At 41.7% G+C, this 23,615-nt stretch overlaps 1 protein-coding gene across 3 annotated transcripts in view; it reads left to right on the top strand.

The window, feature by feature from the left end:
• Window positions 1–22,741, top strand: part of fam189a1 (family with sequence similarity 189 member A1) — an 86,968-nt gene extending 64,227 nt beyond the window's left edge. The window contains exons 4-13 of one of the 3 annotated variants that reach the window (XM_034581142.1): window positions 4,380–4,490; window positions 7,335–7,499; window positions 14,470–14,577; window positions 16,405–16,565; window positions 18,220–18,355; window positions 19,555–19,633; window positions 19,724–20,512; window positions 20,848–20,919; window positions 21,287–21,600; window positions 21,934–22,741. In XM_034581142.1, the coding sequence (XP_034437033.1) occupies window positions 4,380–4,490; window positions 7,335–7,499; window positions 14,470–14,577; window positions 16,405–16,565; window positions 18,220–18,355; window positions 19,555–19,633; window positions 19,724–20,512; window positions 20,848–20,919; window positions 21,287–21,600; window positions 21,934–22,137 (2,139 nt within the window). In that variant the 3' untranslated portion in view covers window positions 22,138–22,741. The remainder of the gene's footprint in view (window positions 1–4,379; window positions 4,491–7,334; window positions 7,500–14,469; window positions 14,578–16,404; window positions 16,566–18,219; window positions 18,356–19,554; window positions 19,634–19,723; window positions 20,513–20,847; window positions 20,920–21,286; window positions 21,601–21,933) is intronic. The other 2 variants (XM_034581144.1, XM_034581143.1) reach the window with 2 other exon arrangements.
• Window positions 22,742–23,615: the final 874 nt, after the last annotated feature.

The raw sequence follows: 23,615 nt of genomic DNA, 5'->3' as shown, positions 1-23,615 counted from the left end.
TGCGGAAATTGTCAGTTGAGGATACCTAACTCCCAATTTCCTCTGTTTTTATTTCTATTTAATATCTTGGTGTTTCCTATCAGTTGGTTTATATTGAGCTAGTGAAAAGCCATTACTGTTCGCCGCTGCATCAGTCCAGTTTCCTGTCAGAGAGATGCTCATCTTTTCTCTGCAACGTGCCTCTTCAAATTAGCAGAGGTGATGAATGATTTTTTTTAGCTTTGGAAAGATGTATGACAGACTTACAAGAATCTATTTCTGCCTTGGACTTTTGGAGTGTTTTGTTTATACAATTTCATTCAAGTTGAGCTTTTCCAAATCCATTGAGAGAATTATCTTAGCTTTGCACAAAGACTGAAAACATGAGGAAATAGCTAGCTCTGTCCAAAGCTAACACAATCCACCAAAGCTCACATTTTCTCGAAGGTTTCTGGAGGGGCTGTATCAGAGAACGCAAATGTCCGAGTTAGTTGCTCCTGGCATTTTGTGGAACTTTTCTTGCCAGCCTGTTAGTAAAATGTCCTTGTGAGCCCATGTGAGAGAGCAGCTGGATAATGACCGGAACGTTCACAGTGAGAGAGTAAGCGTGATGATCATGTTTCTAACACGCGACAGATGGAGGAAACAGGATGAAGAAGAGATGTACAGGTAGAAGACGCCGATGAAGGTGTCAATTTGGAAAGAAAACAAGATTAGACAGCTTTTAGTGATATGCGCCAACTCCGGTGTTGTCGTGCTGTAAAAAAAACTTGTGATCTACGCGGCAGAATTTATACATCATGTCCTCCCTCCCGCATGCTCTATACGCAAACGCCACCTCGCCTGAATGTTGCAGACAGTTTCTTCTTGTCGTGAACACATCTGACCTGGAGAATCTCCTGCTGCATTCTTCATATTTGAAAGTCTGCAGAAAGTCTGGGCTCAATTCTCTGGACATTTTCATGTCTGTAAAAGGCTCTAGTGAGCTCATTTCATCCTCCCTGCCTTTGTTGACACATCGCTGCGTTTCTCGGTGCATTACTCCCACCTGTTACCAAATGAACAAACAAAGCAGGAAATATATTGTACCATTATGCTGCTAGTGGGGAAAAACTGGTGATGAATATAAGTCACCCTGATATTTTTCTTGCACCAGATATGGTTCAGCTAAAGTATTATTCTATTTCTCTGGAATCTGAATATATTGCAGCTGCATAAAGGATTGGAGGAGGCGAAGTTAAAGGCAAATGATTTTCACCTCAGTGACAGTTATGGAGAATAACAGTGATACACCTGAACCCTGAGTCTTATATTGTAGTAATCTATGAGTGTGTGTCAGGGAGATGAATGGGAGTGCATTGTGGTGTATTGTCCTCCGCAGTGAGTGCTAAACGAGGTGATGATGACATACAGCGTAAATCTGCGATGGTGACCGAGTAACGTGTGCGCGCGTGGCTGTATGTGTGTGTGTGTGTGTGTGTTTTCCTCTTTGGTATGCAGAGGGAAGCTCAGCAGTAATTAATGAATTGCAGCTTAATGGTGCTATGCGATTCTACATGGTAATGAGAAGGCATTGGTGTGGTGCCAGGCGTGACAATCAGCTCGGCAGAGAGAAAGTATGGGTGACACACAGGTGACACTCAGGCCTGGAGAACACAAATCACAGGATTTATGGTGGGATCATTGTTGTATAAAATCACAATTTGCTCTGCGTAATGACTCCAAACCAATGGGTTTGGTGACACATGGCTTCGTTGTTCAAGGGTTGTGTAGCTGTAGATAGCGAAGATCTGACAGATTTAAAAAGACATTCATGCAAATGCACACAACAAAAAAAGCAGGGTGATGTTTCGGCAGCTCTCTCCATCAGTAGAGCTTTTATAAAGAGTGGTTTCCTCCTCAGTTAAACTGCAGTTGATGCTGGTTATTACCTGAGACGCAGCGCTGTATCCGATTGGCTCAGCAGGCAACAATACAAACCCAAAGAGGTTCCATTAATAAAATAAAACAATATATAACATGCTCGCTTTAATAGCTAATGTTGTGACATTCAAACTAAATGCTTCTGCGCTCCCCAAGTAAAATAATGAAGATGCTTTCTGTTTGTTGTCCAGCAGCCACCCATTAATAGTCATACTTCTTACCATCTGCTTTTTTATCAGTTGTTTACTTAGAAAAACACTTTGAATGGATGGGAAACACTTTTCATTAATTTAAATGGGTCCATCTCTTTCCACAGTAACAGACAGATCCCATCAGTCTGAGTAAGGAGCTTCAGTCCTGTTAACATAGACTGTGTCATAGAGAAAATCAGGCTTATCTCTAGCACATCTGTTTCTATAGCAACATCTAATTGATTAAATGATATTCATGTTCTGTCATGGTGACAATGATGTTAATTCACTTGACAGAAAATGACACGATAAATGCAGTAATTTCGGCTATGTGATGTGTGTGTGTGTCTGACTCCTAACAAAATATTAAATGACAGCTACTTTAATGAACTAAACTAAACAGCCGAAGAACTTCGTCTATTTTTGGTCCTGTAATTAGAAACAAACTTCACGACGTTATTAGGAAATAGTGGTCATATCAAATAAAGTGTTATATGATATGTTATATTATGATGCTGTCTATGACAAAAAGTATATAAGGGCCACATGTCCTCATGTGACCTGCAGATTTTTCTCAGTGCTATTCTAGGAGGTTTGATTTGATTCTAATCAACCACAGAACCAGACAGCTCATATCACAGTTAAATGAATTGCTGATTAATCACATCATCCCCACTGGTGCACCATGGGACTACAGACGTCTGTTCTCTCCTGCATGTCGCTGTCACTCTGTCTTTATTTCCTCTGTTGTTTGCATTTTCTTCATTCACATCCTTCTCCTCAGGCTCAACCATCAACCTACCAATCTTTCAATTTTCTGCCATGGTGAAAAGCACTTAAACTTATCGCTCCATCTGTTTATTACATGCCACCTCCGGTTCCTTCACCACCCCGCCCCTTTGTCCCTCTCTCCTCCTCTCCATCTGTGTATGTGTTTTTCAACAACCTCTGTATGTGTCACACCGCTCCAGCTTGTGCCTTTTGTGTCCTCCACCAACACTGTCCCAGGACTTTTTATGCCTCAACGCAGGTGACATTAACAGAGGCATTAACGTTAACGTGCCTCTAAGAAAACAATCTTCCCTTTTGGTGCAAACATTCAGTTGAAGGAAGAACTGAGTAGATTTTGGTGGACAAAGGTCAATGGTCAAGGTCGTGATGGCATCACAATGCATAATTTTTGCCTTGTGAACACAGTATTTCAGGAACACCTTCAGAGACATTTTTCTAATTTGGTACAAATGTTTACTCGGTCTCAAAGATAAACTGATTCGATTTTGGTTGTTGAAGGTCTAAGGTCAAGGACAAGGTGGCCTCAGAAAACATGGCCTCTTGAGCCTGAGGTCTCTGGTCTCCCTGTTGTGAATTCCTTCCTATGCTGACCAGTTGTTGGTTACATTAAAAACAAAGGTCAAAGGTCACAGTGACCTCATATGAGTGTGGAAAAAATGCCTGGTGACTGAAACTGCACTGGGTGGCGGAGGCAAACAACTGCAGGGTATTCTAGTTTTATAACACCTATTTAAAGCAAACTTTGAAAAGAGTCTTTTATGGTCATTTTTTATTAAACTCACCAATTATGAGCTAGTAAAACTCTGCTGCTGTCATCAAGCTCCCAAAAAACAAAGAGTTGTGGCGTCAAAAACGGCAAGTGCCTGGTTTGCATTTTCCCGGACACAGAGGGCTGGTTGTCTGTTGCCAGTTTTAGAACTACTGCTGTTAAGCTGGACCTGTAATTTAAACTACCAGAAATGGCAGCTATATTCCTGCTAACTGGATTGATATCCACAGGGCTTTCAGTGAGGAGATACAAATTAAAGCCTTTACCCTGAGGAAGAGGGAGCCAAGGGAACATTTGCGGGGAAAGTACATTAGAGCTAAACTGCCTCTCTATCAGTGTGAGGCGTAGAGAAATATTGCGTCTGTAGAGACGGGTGATAGGGTTTGTGCATGTAGGTCTGTGTTTAAGACTGACTGAGGAGGGAGGATTTCCATCTGTCAATACGTTGTTTCTTGTGTCATTGGATGACATTTCTCGTCTTCAGACTCTGTAGGTCTGAGGAAAAACAGGTTGTATCAATTCCTCTTGACACCTTTTTTCTACTATGGTGATGTGTAGAAATCCCTGTGATTGACGATTGATTGAAGCACACTGAAGGGCCTCTGGTGTTACAGCAATATCAGAAAGAGTTTTGAACCTGTGTTAAGCTGCAACCTTTTGACATTATGTTGTATTTCTTTTTTCTACCTCTCTCTCTCTCTCTTCTTCCTCCATCTTTGTGACAGATCACATTCTTCATGCTGCTGTCAGCGGTGTGTGTGATGCTCAACTTGGCGGGCTCCATCCTCTCCTGCCAGAACGCTCAGCTGGTCAACTCTCTGGAAGACTGTCAGCTGGTGAGACCAACTGGACTTTTAACTCACACACTCTCCAACTTTATAATATGCATCAATGCATCACACTTCTTCTCAGTGAATAACGCGCTCTTTCCATTGATAGCAGTATCTTCAAATTTGGGCAGTTTGTGTTGTGCATATCTGCTTAAATGTGATGAAATAAAAGCTATGAAAGAAGAAAAGAAATTAAAAGCAAAGGAAGGGCGATGCATAACCTACGTATGAATGTATCTCGGAGACTTTATGCAGCCTATATATAATGTGTCCTATGAGGGTTTCATAATGATACTAAAATATTAAAACAACATTTCCAGCTTTGTGTTTTGCACCATTGTTTATTCTAGGGCAACACACACACACACACACACACACACACACACACACACACACACACACACACACACACACACACACACACACACACACACACACACACACACACACGCGAACATCCGATCAGCTTCAAAAGGTAATCACCTGGAGATACTCTTCCATGGAATATGCCTACCAAGTTTAGGGTAAATCCATCAATGGGTTTTCGAAGTTATTTTGTATTCACACAGACATAGGTTAAAAAACATCCCCTGCCCCTGGCACAGGAATCAGATGTGGCCACCCCTCACTCCCTATGATAAACATTTTTTAGATAAGCTTTTTTATGTTGTGCCCCGTCAACATGCATCTTGTATTCCTGGAACACAGACACTCTCATATATCCATTCATGTATAAATAACAGCTGAATGTTGAAACTCCGAAGCCTGAAAAACTATTTTGAGAAGCTCAACGCACTCTGCTCTGCCACAGGCCTGTAAATAAAGGTAAAAGCAGCTCAGGGTTCAGAGGGTTTATGTCTGGAATCAGTTGATCACTTCACAAGCTGAAAGATGTCAAGTTCACAGCTTGTGTTGAATATTTTCGTTGCAGTGATGTAGTTGCTATCAACTGTCAAACTAGTCACGAAGTCAGTGAGTAATAGGCATGTGTTCAGTGTTGTCTGCATGTGACTCTACACTTACATGATTTTTTGGCATGTGGTGGACTGACAGGCAGAACTTCTGTTCTCAGCAGGCTGCAGAACAGTCTGCGATGAAAGTAGACTGAACTGTTTCTCTGTTTGTGACTAATGGTTCGTAATTATCACATTTGTCTTTGCCAGAAGTGAAGCTACAGCTCAAAAAGAAAGAGTATACAAGCCTTTGTACTCTGGCCGATTCAAAAGAGAAAATTTAAAAAAATGCTCAAAACTAAAGAAGCAGATCTTAAACAGTGCATTCACACATGATACATGTGAGTACAATGGTATGTTTTGGGCAAAAAGTAGCATGAACTAGTTATTTAAGTACAACTGACCCTTTTAAGTACTTTTATATACTAAGACATCCTAAGAATTGGATCATACATTTACAATGTAAACATTTGTTAGATCAGGGCGGTGAATGAACAGTTTTACAAACTCTACGTCTCTAGTTTGAAACACAGACTTTACGTTCGTCTAACACGTTTTAATCAAGTCATTTCACTTAGATCTCTTTCAAAAGTAAGAACAGTAAATGTCTTTGCCAGTAACATTTACAGTGATTCTGACTGTTGGGTATAAAACCTCAGGTTTACCTTACCTCTCAACAGAGACCAAACCCATGCATGAACTCTGAGAATTTCAAGAGTCGCTTTAAGTTTTCAACTGGACACACGACCTATGTTTAGTTTAATTAGTTGATGAGTGTAAAAGCATTTTAAGAATGCAGCCCAGCAGATTAACGCCTCATTCTCAGTGAGGTGTTACAGTCTGAAAGCAAGAGGGCAGTTTTGCATCACATAAACAGGATTCTTCACACAATGCACAGGTGCAACACCACTTACTTAAAACGACAAGGATTAGGTTATTTTAAATAACTTGATAAACCTATTTTCACTTCTGCTTAAAAATCTCTTAACCCTCTCAAAAGTTCTCCTACTTATTTGTAATAGATTTGCCCTTTGGAGCTCTGTTAAGAAGCATCTTAGCCCTTAACATTAACTTAATTTATTCTTTCTAAGAAAATTCACGATTGTGAGCTTTTAAAATTTCATCACTCTTCTTATTGGGGAGCTTTACAGCCACAGCTCCAGATGAAGATGAGCACATTTTTGTGATGAGATGTAAAGCTGATTGTTTAAGTCGATTTCTGCCGGGGTTCCTGAGCTTTTTCATGACTGAAGAAGCCCCTTGTGTTTCATCCAGCACCCAACCCACTAACCTGGCCACTTCCACATTAGCAGCAGCTTCTCTCCTCACCCAGGCCGAGCAGAGCAACTTCTCTGCTTTATATGGCTCCCCAGAGACCATCCCCCAGTTGTGACTGAAATATTAATGTTCCTCATCTCTTCTCCCCAATGTAATTAACCCACACTTGTTGGGTTCATGTCCTGCTTTCTCTCAATCTGGGACACATAGCAGAGGTATGCTCTACCTCGATGCTTCCCTCGGTAGCTCCTCATCTCACAGTCTTTGTCCTGTTGAACACTTGCTCAGCTGCCTTTCTCAGTCACAGTCTATTATTATTCTATTGCTCATGTGTCTTCAGTCTTTTTAACTACATCATTTCATAAAAAATATAGGTTTTATCAGGAATACATTTTATGTTTAAAGAAAAACCAAGCTCAGGTCTGATCTGTGTGTGCATATTTCTGTGTCTGTGTGTGTGTCTCTCTCTCTGTGTGTGTGTGTGTGTGTGTGTGTGTGTGTGTGTGTGTGTGTGTGTGTGTGTGTGTGTGTGTGTGTGTGTGTGTGTGTGTGTGTGTGTGTGTGTGTGTGTGTGTGTGTGTGTGTGTGTGTTTCTGTGTATGTGGCGTGCATGCATGAGTGTGGATGTGTGTTCCCCCCTCCTCCCCACCAGCTCAAGTTTGACAGCGATGGAGTGTGTGTCTGCTGCGAGCTACAGCAGCAGAGCTCGAGCTGCAACAACCTGGGCGAGATGCTGAAACTGAATCCACTGAGGGACTGCAACACGATACGCCTACGTCTCAAGGTGGGTGGGAGCCAGCGTGTGTGTGCGCATAGTGCTGAACTGGAGAGCTTTGGTATTTTCGCACGTAAAAACGTTCTGTGTAAGTTACACTATGTTTGGACTCCAGGAAAACTGGATTCATTCGTCAAATCAGGTTCTTAAATGTTTAGCCAATCTAACTACACGTTGGATTTTTGTTGAGGGATCTAACCTGTCTGCACTGGTATCTATGGTAACAACACACTGCATCATATTTACTCTTAAGTTGTGGTGCCGTCTCTTTTTTTGTTATCTCACGCTCACTGTTTGAAATCCATTGGGTTTGACCAGAATGAGACATAACTCCAAAAACTCCAAAGCTCACAGGGTTAATCTGATTGGCAAATGCTGGATTTCCTGTAGTTGTGTATGTTGGAAATGTTATTTAAATACAAACGTTCACGTGGATGAAATCATGAACTGATTCGATTTAGGTCACTTAGAAGTCACAAATCATGTTTTTGGCCCTAACTCCCATGCGCTGTTGCTTTATCATGGAACCGTGTGCAGCTCTCTTTGCCCCGCTGTTGCTCTCTTTCTCAGTCAGACTGGCCGCCGGCACATCCATAGCCCACTGGACCATTAAAACATCCATAAAGTTAAATCAAACCTTGGCATAACATCGGTACATACAGCCTTTGCATGTTACCGCGACAAGTTCAGACCTCAAATTTACACCTGCCCTCTCTGTGCACATTAAAGCAAATTGCATGCATGTTCGGTGGGCCACTGCATTAGATTGATCGATAAATAGTCTTTGATACTATTGACAAAAATGGATGTAAACTGCAACTCGACTGGTGGGTGGAGGCATATAACTGCAAGTAAGTAATATTTATCTGTTTATAGTGATGGTTAACACATATCAGTGTACTAAAACACGCAACTAACATGCTTCACATTAAACCAAGTCAAGTCTAAACTGCTGTCTCCACGTTTCCATCCGTCTCTGTGTGAAACGTCCCATGTGAAAACAGGAAAATGACATGGAATACAAATACAATGTAAGAATTCAGTCTCAGATTAATTGGGCAGGAAGTTGAGAGTAGCAACAGCATTTGTCTTTCCCCTAGCGTCAAACCTCTTAGTATGCACTGTGTATCCAGCCTGGGGTGGCTTTAGTTTGCAAGTGCATGATCTTGGTAGATTATCTTGACTCCGAGTGTCTGCAGGAATGATATACAGAATGTGCTGCGGGGGCCTTTAGTGGATAACGACAATCATATCCATTCATTTTATGTCCCTGATTGATTATAAAACATTGATAACCAAATAAAAGACTTCTTAGGATGAAGGATGCGTATGAAAAGAGGAAAGATCAAGCACATTTGTCATTGTGATCATAGTTCATTAAAAGAGATGAGGGAATTGGTGCTATAAACCTTTATTAAGTGCCAAGGTAGTCAGATGTGTTGAGTTATGTCTGAGAGGAAGTGGCCATGTCCCCAGAGCCCTTGGTCCTTTCAGTTTGACGTCCGCTGATCCTAATAACCTCATGATGCAGCTGCAATATCCTTTGTCATGAAACTACAGAGCATATGGGGAGAGCTGAACTCTCACAGCAGGTAGCCTCAGTAATAGACCTTCATTTGTTTACTCAATCAGCATCGACAACAGCTTTTCTACATGAAAAAGTTTAGCTCTTAAAAAAAGCAATCAGCCCTCTCCACATTGCTGATATGTGTCATTCGCCCTTTGCCAGCATATTTAATTTCCCTGTTCTTTTACTCTTGGTTACACGCTGCCTGGGGCTGTAAATAATCAGTGGGAGGGAGTTTTGAGATAATTTGTGATTTCCTGTAAGGGGGCGGCGGATGTGTAACCTTGCTGTGTAACTGATTGGCTCGGGGCAAGGTATCTTCCAGAGGTTAAATATCTGTTGAGCGGGCATGTTAAACAGTTTTCTGTAGAGGTGTTATTACATTTGCCTGCAGGATTTATTATGTCATTATGTACATTGTGCTCACGAGGGAAATCACAGAAATGCACCGTTTCAAATCCGCAAGGCAGATGTATTACCATAACAAAAATTTGCTGAGATGAAGGCGTCATAAATATTTCTTGTTTTACGAGACGCTTGCAGTTTGAATTTGTGATCTCCAGGTTTGCTAGAAGAGTTGAGGAAAAATACATTAACCCTAATAAACCATTAGAACACACAACAAGGAAACAGTTGCACAATTGGTTACTGCTGTGTATAGTAATCGTAGAGCTTTGTCTCAGGGATGAGTCCTCAGAGTAAAAGATGCAGAAAGATTTAGCAATGAACATATTTCAGTCAGACAACTCACATGCACTGTATTTAGCATGTGAATTCAGTGAATGTATTCACAATTTGCATCATTAATCAATAAAGATTAGTCAAAGTCACACAATATGTCAAGCTCTTAACTTTCGTTTGTCTTCCTGCAACAATCTTTGGATCAGAAACAGACTGCTGACCTCTGTGGTTTGGTTTATTTACATTATTCTATTATATTTTTCTAAAATGCAAACACATCACACTTTGATAGACTCTATTTAAAGATGGACGGTTTGTCTCCACTTCCTCCCATTATCCAGAAATGAAGCCAGAATATCCCATCTTGCGCTGATGATGCCATTTGGAGCTTGCACAGTAGTGCAACAGGAGGTCCTGCTGACCAATCACGAGTCCGTCTCAGCTGTCAATCATGATATTTCACCCTGTTTTATAGCATTAAAAAACGAATTAAAACCAATTTGACCAGATACCATTTTTTATCAAAAAATATTTGACGCACACTTTCATCCACTAACATGGAGGAGGCAGGGTTTATGACCTACACTGCAGCCAGCCACCAGGGGGCAATTGAGACGCTTTAGCTTCACTTTATAAACAGTCTAAGGTGCCGATCTACAAATAAGCCATCACTGGTTTCTAACACACCTCACACATATTTTTACATTCCATTTATGTACAGTGTAGTTACGTTGTGTGAAATAAACTAAATATTGGTACCACGTACAGCATCTTCTGTTTTCTGCCACTGGGTGTTAAAAAATCTATAGAAGAGAGAGAGAACGCCCTCCCTCAAACTGTAGTAGGGCTTCCTGGGGGAAGTCCTGGCTTTTCTGTCAAACACTGTGAAGAGCTGCTTGGGGAGGCTGAGGAAAGCAGAGGTCAGTGCTGTGACCTGCGCTGACTATCAACAGAAACTCGATGGTGGATGCAGAAAACAAGGTGTTGCCCTTTGATTTGAGCAAGCGGGAGGGAGCAGTTACTAGTGGGATGTGTGTAGTTTGTTTCTGGTAGAGAACGTCATGGTTCGAGAGATAACAGTTCAGTATCAGTGATGTGAAAAACCAGTTAAGCTTTCTGTTTAAGGCCCCGGAGTGCTATGCAATCTGTTTTATTAAGGCAGCAGGTTGTCTTAAATACCCATCTTAAGTGGATCAAATTACCCATACAGCATTTTTTCATGTTTTTGTTCCCATAAATCTCGTATATTTGACAATAATATTGTTATTATTACAACTCGTAAGTTTTATTGTAAAACAATGTCTAGCAGCCGAGTATGACAGCATCAGTCAAACATTTTTACCATGTAAACTAAATGTAAATCTAAAAGCAGTTACAAAATCTCCTTTCCAAATCCAGAAGTATAAATTAAGTTTTTTTGGGGAATGGATGGTGGATGGGGGAAGTGAATTTTCCAGCAGGCAATTTAGAGGGCAGAGGCAGGTGGCAGGGCGGAGCAGAGCGGGGAGTGAAGGCGGCGGAGCCGACAGATGCAGAAGGCGATTGGGAGAAGTGAGAGGTCGGTGGAGGTGAGAAGGCCTTTGGGAAGGTGAGCTGGTTGGGGAGAATGGTGGGTGGAGGCGAGGCAGGGGATCGAATGCTGGGAGGCTGGTGGAGACGACTGAATGGCAGGCGGAGAATTGAGTCGTTCAGAATGATCCAAACAGGCTGAAGCAATGATCTGGCAAAGAGTGGATGAAGATGTGAGGGTGGATGTACTGCTGGGCTGATGGGTTGATGGATGGCAGGTGTACAGACAGATTGGCAATCAGGCAGCTAGAGGGGGAGGGGCATAAACACACACACACACACACACACACACACACACACACACACACACACACACACACACACACACACAGTGGTAGACAGACAGGGGGAAGTAATGAGACACAAGGGGCAAAAAACACCAGAAACACACGAAAGGAGCTGAAATTGCCGTAGTGACCATGACAACCACTTCTATTGTGCTGTCAGTGTGTGAATGGGCTTTAGGAGTAATAGAGAGGTATGCTATGGAGGAGCTGTTTGAATGTGTGTGTGAATAGGTGCACGTCTCACACACTTAAAATGGGCGATTGTGGCTTAGGAGCTACAGTGAGTCATCCACTTACCAGAAGGTTGGTGGTTCGATCCCTGCTAGCTGAAGTGTTCATGGGCAAGCTGCTGAACCCCAAATAGTCCCTGAAAGCTGTCCAGTCAGTGTGTGATGGTAAATGGAGCGTATTTATAGCATATTAATCGATCACCCAAAGTGCTCTAGTAAACAAGTTCCATTCACCCATTCACATTCATACAGCGCTCTATTTCTATCACACACCATTCACAAACTCAAAACACAGCCGTCAGGGATGTGGGGCTCTATCTTGCCCATGGATTGAACCACCACTCTGTGACAAACCTCTCTTTCTCCTGAGCCACACCCGTGTGTCTGTGTGTGTGTGTGTGTGTGTGTGTGTGTGTGTGTGTGTGTGTGTGTGTGTGTGTGTGTGTGTGTGTGTGTGTGTGTGTGACTTGTGTGAGTGAATGGGTTAATGTAAAAGTGTAGAGCCCTTTGAGTGGTCTTTATATCTGTGTAAAAACACTGTGTACATGCAGTGAGTTTACAAATTACTCTTTATTTACTGACTGGTTGTGATTTTCTATGTTTAAAATGTCAGACAGACATGTAGATCATCCTCGAATCCTCCAAACACAAACCATGTTCCAAAAATGTTGGTTTCCAAGACAAACATGAGTTAGATGCATAGTATAGTTGGCGCTGCATGACTTCAACCTCACTGGTTCCAACTGGCATCATCTCTGCTTCAACTTCCAGCTCACAGACTGAATCTTTGGCAGCTAATTGCTATATCTCTAACTTGTTTGAAAAACATGTTGCAGGACTGGTAAATGAACCAAGGCAACATCATTGAGGTAAAGGGAATCCGTGGATCTGATTGGAACCTCCTGTAGATAGTCAGGGTACCTGCACCCCTCAAAACAAACCACTACCCTTTACAGATCACTGCAGGGGGCAGACATCTGTCATCACTGCAGCTTATCAGAAGCCCAAAACGCGTGGGGCTTTTAATGTCACTGGTAATTACGTGCCTCTTGAATCTGGTGAGTCATCTGTGCGATGGACTGGAAAACACTTTATGTGGGAGCTTCATTCAGAAACCATTGTCCACAAAAGATATTGTAAGATTTCATGTCTTGATGGAATAATATTGTTGCATTCACAGATATTCAGGGGCAGCCCGTGTTTCTCATGAATGCTCATTTCATGCACTCAGTTTCTGGTCATAGATGGAGGATTTCTGTGGTGTTTTTGATTTACTCTGCCACACAGTCACCCCCATCCCTGCTCTCTCATATCTTTTTAACAGGCTTATACTGTTTGATAACAATAGTACTGGTAATAACATCATCATGGTGTCTGTATGAGGGAATTTAATATGACAGATGAACCCTGTGAATGTAAAAGAACAATAACATATATCTACCTCCACCGAGGAGTTTGTTTGTTTGATTGTTAGCAGGATGATGCAAAAACTACTCAGCCAGTTTCCATGGAACTGTGTGAAAATTATTCAAGGATCTTGATGAAAAGAATCTGGTATGTTTGGGGGACGGATATTCATGAGAGTGTGAAATTTGATGCAGCTTGATTGAATTTAAGGAGACTGTTGGGTCTTGGCAGAGGTAGACTATGATACTATAATATACTATTCTACTATATGTGCTCTAGTGAGTGTCACTCTAGTTTATTATTGAATTCAATCAGCCAAGATGACTCAAGATCACCTCCAACTATTTGATACACATACGTATGCGATAATTCGCTTCTCTCCCTTTAAGGCTGCAATACAAGCTGCTGTCATCCTCTCCTCAATCTGTGTGCAAGACAGTTTTTATTCCCAGAGCCAAATTCCAGACAAAATGGTGCTGTCGTTCGTCTTCTGGAACTTAATTCATACAATGCAGTTCTTACAGGGTTATTTGTTCGGATGTGTTTTACAAATTGAGCCATTTAAAGATAAATTTCCACCTTTTATTCAAACGGCACAAAGAGCATCATCATGGGGCTGCAGTCATAAGTCTTTCCTCTGATTCAGGGTGCTGGGCTTAGTATTTCACCACCGTGCACATTTATTTTTGCTGACAGATTCAATACTGGTTTGTCCCCTTGCTGTTTGCTGCATTACCACAGTGTGAATGTGTGTGTGTGCTCATGCTTAACCTTGGATACTTAAGAGGTTTATTTTTTCACTGAAATTGAATTTGTTTGTTAAGCTGTAATATACAAAGACATTGTATTTCTTTTCTTTTTTTTTCCAGTTTCAGACGTTTTGAAACTTATTGTAAACTTGTTAATCATGAAGATTAGACTTTTTTTTGTGCTGGGTTAGTAAACCTGATATCAGTAGAAGTTTTCTCTCACTGCAGTGCCGCTCTGCTGAGCTTTTCTAAACTTGGTTACCTTAATGACGCCAGTGCCGTTTGTGTCACCTTCAATCCTCTCTGTGATTTTTCCTTATACTGTATTGCACATTCACCTCTCTTTGTTCTATTATCCCTCATATTGAACAGGTTCATAATGTTAAATGTCTTCTCTTCCTCTCTCACCTTCCCCGTCCATCCATTCCCTAACTATTGACACTGGTCGCTCTCTAACAGCCTCCTCCTCCTCTCCCTGCTCTACTTTAGGAGCTGCTGTTCAGCGTGTGTGCCCTCAACGTCATCTCCACCATTGTGTGTGCTCTAGCCACGGCCATGTGCTGTATGCAGATGGTCTCGACTGATGTGCTGCAGATGGTGAGTGTGATGGAGGGGACAGCAACGCAAAACCTTTCAGTGACCACCCTGATGGTTTGGTAAACACATGCAGCTCAGGAGATGCAATTGGTTTAGAAATGATAGAGAATAATGTTAAATGTTTAATCATCCTGCTCGGTAAATACAATGTAAATACAAGGTCAAATGGACTTCCCTCTTAGTTCTCCTGCATCTTATATAAAATATGTTGGAATGGAAGAAAACAGCTTAAGGTGCATCGTCCTCAGTGTGAACCTCTTCTGTCCTTATGTATGTGCAACAATCAAACAGCCACCAACAGCTAAATGCTGGCAGTGACGAGGGAAATCAGCACAGCCAGCTCCCTTTGTGTTTTTCACCAGCATGCCTCTAAACACATTAACAACTAGAAACGTAGAGCAACACGTCAACATGATGGCAAAGCTTCTCAGTGATCTAAAAATGTTTTACACATTAAATAAGCTATGCTGTAAATTTTGTGGATGTGATGGGTCTTGATGCGAGGCTGGAGGGGTGCGGTTGCATCTCCTGAGCCATCTCTTGTCTCACAGCAGAAATATACTTAGTTTTCAGAATTAACAGGCTGCACTGTGATAGAACATTTAAACTAAAAGATGTAGCAGGAAAACTATGGAACATGTGACACAGTTAATACACACCAATCTGTAACACCTAAAGATGGGCGACTATATTTGTGACTAATTATTTTCCTCTTCAACATTTCCATGTGTTTAAAACAATATAATGTGCACTGAAACTTGTGAGTCTTTTAATAAAATGATAAAATATTATGGTTATATAAATCATATTATACAACTGTAGAATTAACAGTAAAAAAAACAATAACTGATTATTATACACAAGCATTTCAGTTGTCAAGTGTGCGTAAGAGTGCTCTTCAGTGTGCGTAGATTCTGTTCTTACACAAGAAGAAATGTATTCTTAAGAACAGTGGGTGAATGAAGCCCATTGTGCATTAGAGCTCTTTTACACAAAATGTTTTCCTGTTCAAGAATAGGCAAACAGTCATTAAAGGGCAAAGATGAATTCATCACAAGCTTTTTAAATTACACAGCAATTAAAAAGGGAAATTAGAAAAATATTCTCATCTTGACAAAAGGCCTCGATTTGCAGCAGCCTCTGCTTCAGTGCTCAGCATAGATTATCTGAGATGTTGACAGATCATTGTCTCACACTGCAGACTCATAGATATAAATACATTTCGGTGTTAATTCTGCACATCCTTTCTAAAGCTCAATGAATTAGAAGGACACATTTTTACTCACATTATTTACTGCTAAGCCGATCTACGCGGAATTGGAAAAAGACAGTATCCGTTACAGTATTTATAAAATCAGGAGCAGACATACACAGCAGAAGGTGTAATCTGAGGCAGCTGAACATCGTGGCATCCTAATATTGATTCACAGTGAAGCAAAGGACAAAAGCATTGTGTCTTATCTCCAACAGTCCCATTTACCACGTGAGGTGTTCACCTTTTATTCATCTCCGTAAATTTAGCCAAGTCAATATCAGCAGTGGCAGCCTGGAGATTAGAAGGGCAGGCTGTTCTATGTCTGGAAAGTTGTCCCACTTACAAAGGTCTGAGTGAGGAGGGTGAATATGCAGTGCTCAGAAATCTGCTGTTGAGTTGCCCCTGAGCAAGGCACCAACAGCAGAGGTGTGTTTATGTGTAACTGCTTGCAATGACAGCAGGGAGGCGCTGTAACAAATGTCACATATGCTCAGTCATTATAATTAACAACATTATGTCTAAATGAATAAACAACAGGCTCTGATAATGGTTCTTTTCATGCTGTGTTTCAGTTTATGCCGCACAGAGCGCGAGCCCTAAATGCTGACTGCATGACCCCCCACGGAACCATCCTCCACCAAACTCTGGACTTTGATGAGTTTATTCCTCCCATACCTCCTCCACCGTACTACCCCCCAGAGTACACCTGCACCCCCTCGATGGATGGACAGAGGTGAGATGCAAAATATTTCTCATCAGCATCCCATCTTTTCTCAGTGCTCCCCGAACTCTGGTACCAATGTGGCCTGTGAGATATTTATAGAGAATACACAATAAAAAAATGTAATTTACGAACTTCCTAGCGAATATAGTGCAATTGTTTGAAAACTGTGTAATTGTACACAGAGGTCTACTTCAGAACCCCTTTTAAAAAGTTATAAATGCCTCGTTGAGTCAGTCGCTGACTCTGCTGATTCTAGCAATCCAAAAATTACTGTATTTGTTGTGAAGCAAAGATTACAGGGTATAATTGTGGTTATGTTACTGATCGTGGCAGAAATAAAGGCCTAGTTTTTATTAAATACATTTGGGGAACTTAATGAAGAACCCAGCCTGGCTCTGCTTATCTCAAACTTTTTGATAGAATTCTGCTGGTTTCTGTGAGTGATCAGTCGTTCATGGCCCAGTGCCACGATAACACACACGCTGAAGATTTAGGACTCTTCAGGATTCATTTTTTGGAACCTATAACATTTTCTTGCAGCTCCTTGCCCGCCTCGCCACAGACACCTGTAATGAATCAGGTAGTGGACTGTGAAATAAAAATGGTCATAAAGTGAGGAAGGAGCAAAGTTATTAAAAAAAATTGATCATGGGGCTGATAGGTCAGGCACTGGAGGCGGAAAGCTCTCAGGAGAACACACCAAGGAAAAGAAACAGAAGGATTTGTTTCAGAGGAGCTGAAAAGATGAAGTCTATAACCTGTTCTTGCTGGTACGTTCCATTATCTGTTCAGTTAAAGGATTTTTGCAGCTCGAACATATTTAGTTAATATGGACTAACCATCCCGTGATTTCCTGTGAGAAGGTGAATATACAGATGCCAAAACCAACATTTGCTTCCAGAGCCAAATCCAAATCCATCATATTAGGCAGCGGTGGCATGCGTCTGTTTACTATCTGACTGCGTCGCATGTGGTATTATCATCGGCAGCCAGGTCTGAGCTTTTCCCTCCGTTAAGCAGCTGCGACATCATCATCATCATCTTCGCGGTGATTCTCAGCTGTTGTGGAAGATCGGTTGACCCCCTCCTTCATCACTCTCTCCATTTTCTCAGTCTTGCCAGAGAGAGTGCTGCTGATGCTGCCATTTGGCAAGAAGCCACATCTGTTTGTCAATTATGCCATAAATATAAACAAGGCAGAGGAAGCATTTATGGTGTCTCTGCCCGGGGCCAGGGATGTGTCATGACATCATCATGCCTCAGATGATTGGTGGAAACTCTCAGGTTGTATTTCATGCTCTGGCACATTGGGGGAGAATGGGGTTGTAATTAAAAGATATTACTGCGAGCATGGCTGCGTGTTCTTAATTGGCACCATATGAGACAGCGGTGCTACACACAGAATAATAGAGAACCGGTTTAAATCATCCGGACTGGAGCGGCGGCAGCAAAAGGATATTTCTCATCCTTTCTTTCTTAATGGTTTCAATCGACCAGCGACTGCGTTTAGACTCAGATAGGATTTATATTCAGACTTGCTGTTACAGTTTCTCAAACACTCTTCACGTTTCATGTTCTAGCTATAGATATCTGAGATACAGTATTTCAAGGTGTTTTTGTGTTTCGTTTATTAAGTTAAAACTCTACTTTGTGTCCCTGGCAGAGGCCTCCACCTGGACTTCCCCCACTCTCCCTTCAGTGCCATCTACGGGGTTCCGATCAACAGCCCAGGGACCCTGTACCCAACGGACCTGCCGCCTCCATATGAGTCTGTGGTGGGGCAGACTCCTGCCAGCCAGGTGAGATAAAAACAGACTAGTTTGTCCTTAAAACAGGCTACAAGCCTTGTGTGTAGGCAACTGAGTGCAGGGCAGCACATATAATACTTGACTTATATTTCATACTCCTACTCCTATTTTCATAGGAGTAGGAGCAATACAAACCTGCTTGAAAATAGGTCTTTTCTTTAAATACTCTTTAAATTGTGACTTTTTAAAATAACTTTTCTAATGTGTATAAGGAGATATTCAGTTGTGAATTGCTTTTGGTTTAAATTTGAATTTATGTACATTTTAATGAGATTGTCTTCAGAGATGTGGATTTCAAGGTTAAGCCCAAGATTCTTGAAAGTCTGAAATGTGAAATATACGTTATTATAGACAATAGGTTTGAGTATAAAAGTGAATTTGAGCAACTCATGTAAATGAGATGGTAATTTCTAAAGAGCTGGTCAAAGTTTTTGTTGGTATTTATTTCATTTTATTTTTATTTTCTACTGGTGTTTTAAAATGGCATTACCAATATAGGATCTAAAAGTCTGAGATAACTGAGAATGTACATATGGTCTTTCAAAAATGGTTAGAGCTTTTTTTTCAGGCTTCACTGCATTTCATTGTTCACAATTAAAAACAAGTGTCTAATGTAAAAACAAGTCTCCCTCTAGCCTCTATTATTTTCATAAACTGCTCAGTCTTCTAATCCCTTTTTTTTCCATTACACGTGATAAATCCCTAGTTGTATTCACATCCACTTTGAACCGTGTCCTTCAGGAATCAGCAGGGGGTTTTCTTACCTGCTGCAGATAAACAGTTGCTGTAAATAATCAGTGGAAGAAGGCAGTGATCGATTGATTGTGTGAGACGGCAGAGGAGAGTCAGCTGATGATTTCAGGTTAAAGACAACGAATGATCTGGCAAACCAAGTTACATGAACATATACGAGTATTAAACGGCACCTTGAAGCAGACATCATTGAAGCTAATTAAAGATTCTTGTTTAAGCTGATGGTGTAGTTTTCTCCCTTGATACACCTGACATCCTGTTAGAGTGTTGTGGTCTTACAGAGCCCTCTACAGACCAAAAAGCGGTATTGAAGATTTTTTGTGCATTCTGTATTATGCAATAAAATATCCAATATGAGCTGAACTCTCTCTCCTTCATCTTCTTTATCCACTCAAAATCATTTTACTTGAACAGTGTTTATTTATTTCTCTCTACAGGTCACAACCAGCATCGAGCAACAGGCCACTGGGTCCAGTTTGTGTGAGAGAAACACCACTGCAGGTCTCAGCACTCAGGGTAAAGACGCTGGGAACATTATAGGAGATTGTCCAATGTTTTTGTTAAACAGTAGATGTGATAATCCTGCCTTTTCCTCCCTGTTTTCAGCCTCAGTGGACAGTGCATCCCTGATGGTGTCAGAGGTGGCTGATCAGGACCAGACCTGCTCCTCAGAGGACTTGTGCTCCCTGGAGGTCCAGGGCTCTGACTCCTCTCCTTACGGCACGCCCCACACTGCCCCCACTGATGGAAGCTGCACCAGCCTGGAACTTTGTACACGTGACCCATCACGTTGCCACCGTGGCCTGCCTAGCATGGATGTTCGCCCCTGTGACACCGGATACAGTGAGTCTTCCCAGACCCAGGAGTCTCTGGAACGCTCTCCAGACTGGTCTTCAGAGAACTTTAGCAATCTGGACCAGGAGGACTCCACAGACAACACACATCCCTGTGAGGAACACAGTGCCACACTGCACATATGTGACGAGCTCGCCTCAGCCAAACATTTACCGGAGGAGCCGCCTAAACCGCCGACACACTCCCTCATTAAAGCACGAATGATGAGCAGGACGCTCATGCTCCCTGTTCCTATCCCCCCACCACCTCAGCCTTGTTCCCCCACCTCAGTGGCCTCCTCTGGTGGAACTTCAGCCATCAGCCCTTTGGCTCTTTCTCCCTCCCCTTCCCCTCCAAACAGACCACGCGGCCCCAGGCTGTGTTTCAGTGTTTGGTCTCCCTCTTCGACATCACAACCCCCCTCTACCTCAGCTCAAAGTGGCCACTCGCCCTCAGAGAGGCCTCGGGTGCGAGCAGCCAGGAGGTACCGCAAGCTGGCACGCATTGTCCGCTCCACCAGTGACCCTATCTCTTGCTCCTCTGCAACAGGAAGTAAGTGTGGCAAGGATGTTTCACAAGTTTTATACTAAATACTCCATTTAAATATTTCTAGAGTGATCAGTTGTTTCGAGATTACACAGTAAATCAATTATTATTTCTAAATAATTCTTTAATTATTTGATTCCAAATTCTTCAGTGTAGAGATTTTCTGTTTTTTTTCTGTTTTATATTGTTGTTAATTGTCTGTCACTGGGTTTTTGACTGTTTATCAAACAAAACAGTAATGGTGATTGATAAGTCGTAGCAGCCCTACAGCATTTGAAATCAGGCAAGGCAGGCTCACTACCCAGTAACTGCTTTGTTGGTCCACACTAAGTGTTTGTCTCCCTCTACAGGAGAAAATAGTGGCTGCTCCTCTGCTGCTAACCCTGCTGCTGAAGCTTCAGCTCATACGTCACCAGAGCAAGGTACGGACATACAGTCTGAATTCATGGGATGAGGACTGTGGGAGGAAGCCAGAGTACCTGGAGAAAACCCATTGTAGACACAGGAGGACATGAAATGTCTACACAGAATGACAGCGACCAAACTGGGATTTGAACCGGCAACCTCTGTGCTGCCCCCGCCATAACATCATGTTATCTGATATACATGGATTTATATCAGAAAATAATCCTCAGCCTACTTTAACTGAGCTGCAACTGTGAGCTGATAATGAAAATGTGTTCAATCAGTGACACAGACACTCTCACTAGCATTAGCCTTGATTATAAGAGATGCCCGTGATTTATTTATTTCAATGCTTTGACAGTTTTTCTTGTGTTTTATCTTCAGACGTGTCAGCAGAGGATAGTGGAGCAAAACATGGTCACATGTTTGTCAGGAAGCAGCAGAAAGAGGACAGGAAAACTGACATCCCCCTCAAACCTCGAGCCCTGCACACAAACTCCTCCCACGAGCGCCCACACTCGCTGGCCGACCTCAAGATGTACAAAGACACCAAAATATTGGTGGCCAAGTTCCTTGAGCATTCAAACTGCAGTCTACCTCCTGAGGTCCAGCAGGTGGTCAACAACATCAAGTGCGTCATCAAGTCGGATGAGAAACACATGGAGGAGGCCATCTATAGTGCCAATGTCATAGATCAGGTAACTGGATCACACCGATTATACTGTAACAGACCCTGATAGTCCAATTCTGGTCTATTTTATGGAAAATATAACGTAGCAGCATTGTTTTAATTTGTGATGATAATAGCATTATAACTACAGCAGCTGTGGAAAAATGCTACAGTATTTTTCAGTTTTTTCTCTGTAATGTAAATTCATAGTGAGATATATTTCACAGCTCTTTAGATTTTCATCATTCTACAGTAAAGTGTGGCATATCTGTGTTAAAACCAAATACATTTGATTGGATTGTTGCTTGTCAGCGACATTTGTAAAAATGTATCCCTGGCATAATGATTTCCTTCTGCTCAGGTGATGACCCAGCGCATCATCGGCAGTCCCAGAAAGCGAGGCTGTGAGGACCTTCACCTCCAGAGCTGCGGCGCTTTGAGCTCATCGCCGTCCCCTTCCCTGTGCCGTCCCAAACACCTCCAACAAACAACCAGTGCCTCCACCCACCCACTGGACTCCCCCTCCTCTGAACAAGGCCTTGAGTACAGAGAGACTATTCTCTGACCTTCCTCCCAACAAGGACTCGGGTGAAAAATTCTGAGGGCATTTCAGCGAGCAGGAGTTGCAGACAGGTCGTGCTGTGCCACAGATGTCTGTAGAGTAATCAGACACTGTGAGATCATCTATTTGTACAGTGTGACAGCAGCATAGGCAAACTGAAATGCTCTCACGTTGCATCTCTTAGTGCCCTGTGAGACCGTGCCAAGTCATCAGCAGAAATGGTAGCACACTCAGACTGAGCCTGCCAGTGTCTGTAGAGGCTTCATTCTCATCAGAAAATCAAAAGAATGTTTCTCCCTCAGGGGATCTTTTCTACTGAGTCTCATCTCCTCAAAAAATGTACAACTGGTAAGTTTGTGATTGGAAGATTTCCAGTATTCCTCTTGTCCTCATACGAAGCTGAGAGGAATATTGTTTGTATTAAACTGTGAACTGAACTGACGACGCGTTAATCGCCATCGTTTGCAGACTTTGTGGAACTGTTGCTGATTGGGTGGTGAATATTTAGTGGTGTCGCTGGTTTCAAAAACATCACAGATGTGGATTATTTAACTTACCTCATTGTGTTGCGATTCTTTTCAGTGTTACAATAAAATCAGAGTTTGTATCTGGTGGTTTGGGTTCTTATTTCAATGATGTGTGTCAGTGGTCAGGTGTTGGGAACATCTACTCACCTTAGCTGGTCAAAATAACAGGAACACTGTATAGTACAGTCATGGTGTATTCCGTGGTGTTGTTTAATTCAGTTGTGACTGATGAACTGAAAAATCTTTGACCGACTAGACCGAAGTTATGAGGGAGAGTACATAATAAGTCACGTCAAGTTAGATTTGTTTTATATAGCACTAAAAACAACAGGACTTGATCTTAAGTGCATTACAATCATGAAAGCAAAACAAGCATTGATAAAAGATAAGATGTATAATGTTAGAAATATAATGTGTTTGTTAGTAATTATTGAAAGTAAAATTGGAAATCAGAATGCTAGCAATCTTTGAATAAATGGTATAAGAGTGCATGAAGACAGACCTACACTCAGAAAATAGCTATGGCTAACTTGAATGACTTAATTAAATTAAGTTAAACGTATAGATTAATATATACATTAAACACACGATATATTTAACTCACGCAAGTTACTTTATTCAAATTAACTCAACAGGCTAGAAAAAACAATTAAATCTGACCCTTTACATTGAAATTTAATATGTAATTGAAATACATAAAGCCACCAAAAGGCGCCCTAGTGCTGCTTTTTATTTCAAAATAACACGCAGCGGCGACCTGTGTTAAACAGGAAGTGAAAAAGTATTGTTCTGATGATGCAGTTGTCATCTTTTTATTTCAGGTTTGACAACACTTACCTAATATCCAAACTGTTAATAGATAAAATCTAGATCCTCATTTCACTATGACTGTAAAGCTACTTCTTCCAGCCAATACAATACTTCCGGTATTTGTTTTTCTTCAGTTGGCTTTAT

Source organism: Hippoglossus hippoglossus, chromosome 3, assembly GCF_009819705.1.
Source record: "Hippoglossus hippoglossus isolate fHipHip1 chromosome 3, fHipHip1.pri, whole genome shotgun sequence".
NCBI classification, from domain to species: domain Eukaryota; kingdom Metazoa; phylum Chordata; class Actinopteri; order Pleuronectiformes; family Pleuronectidae; genus Hippoglossus; species Hippoglossus hippoglossus.
The sequence above is the reverse complement of the archived record's forward strand: the minus strand, read 5'-3'. Positions and strand labels throughout refer to the sequence as shown.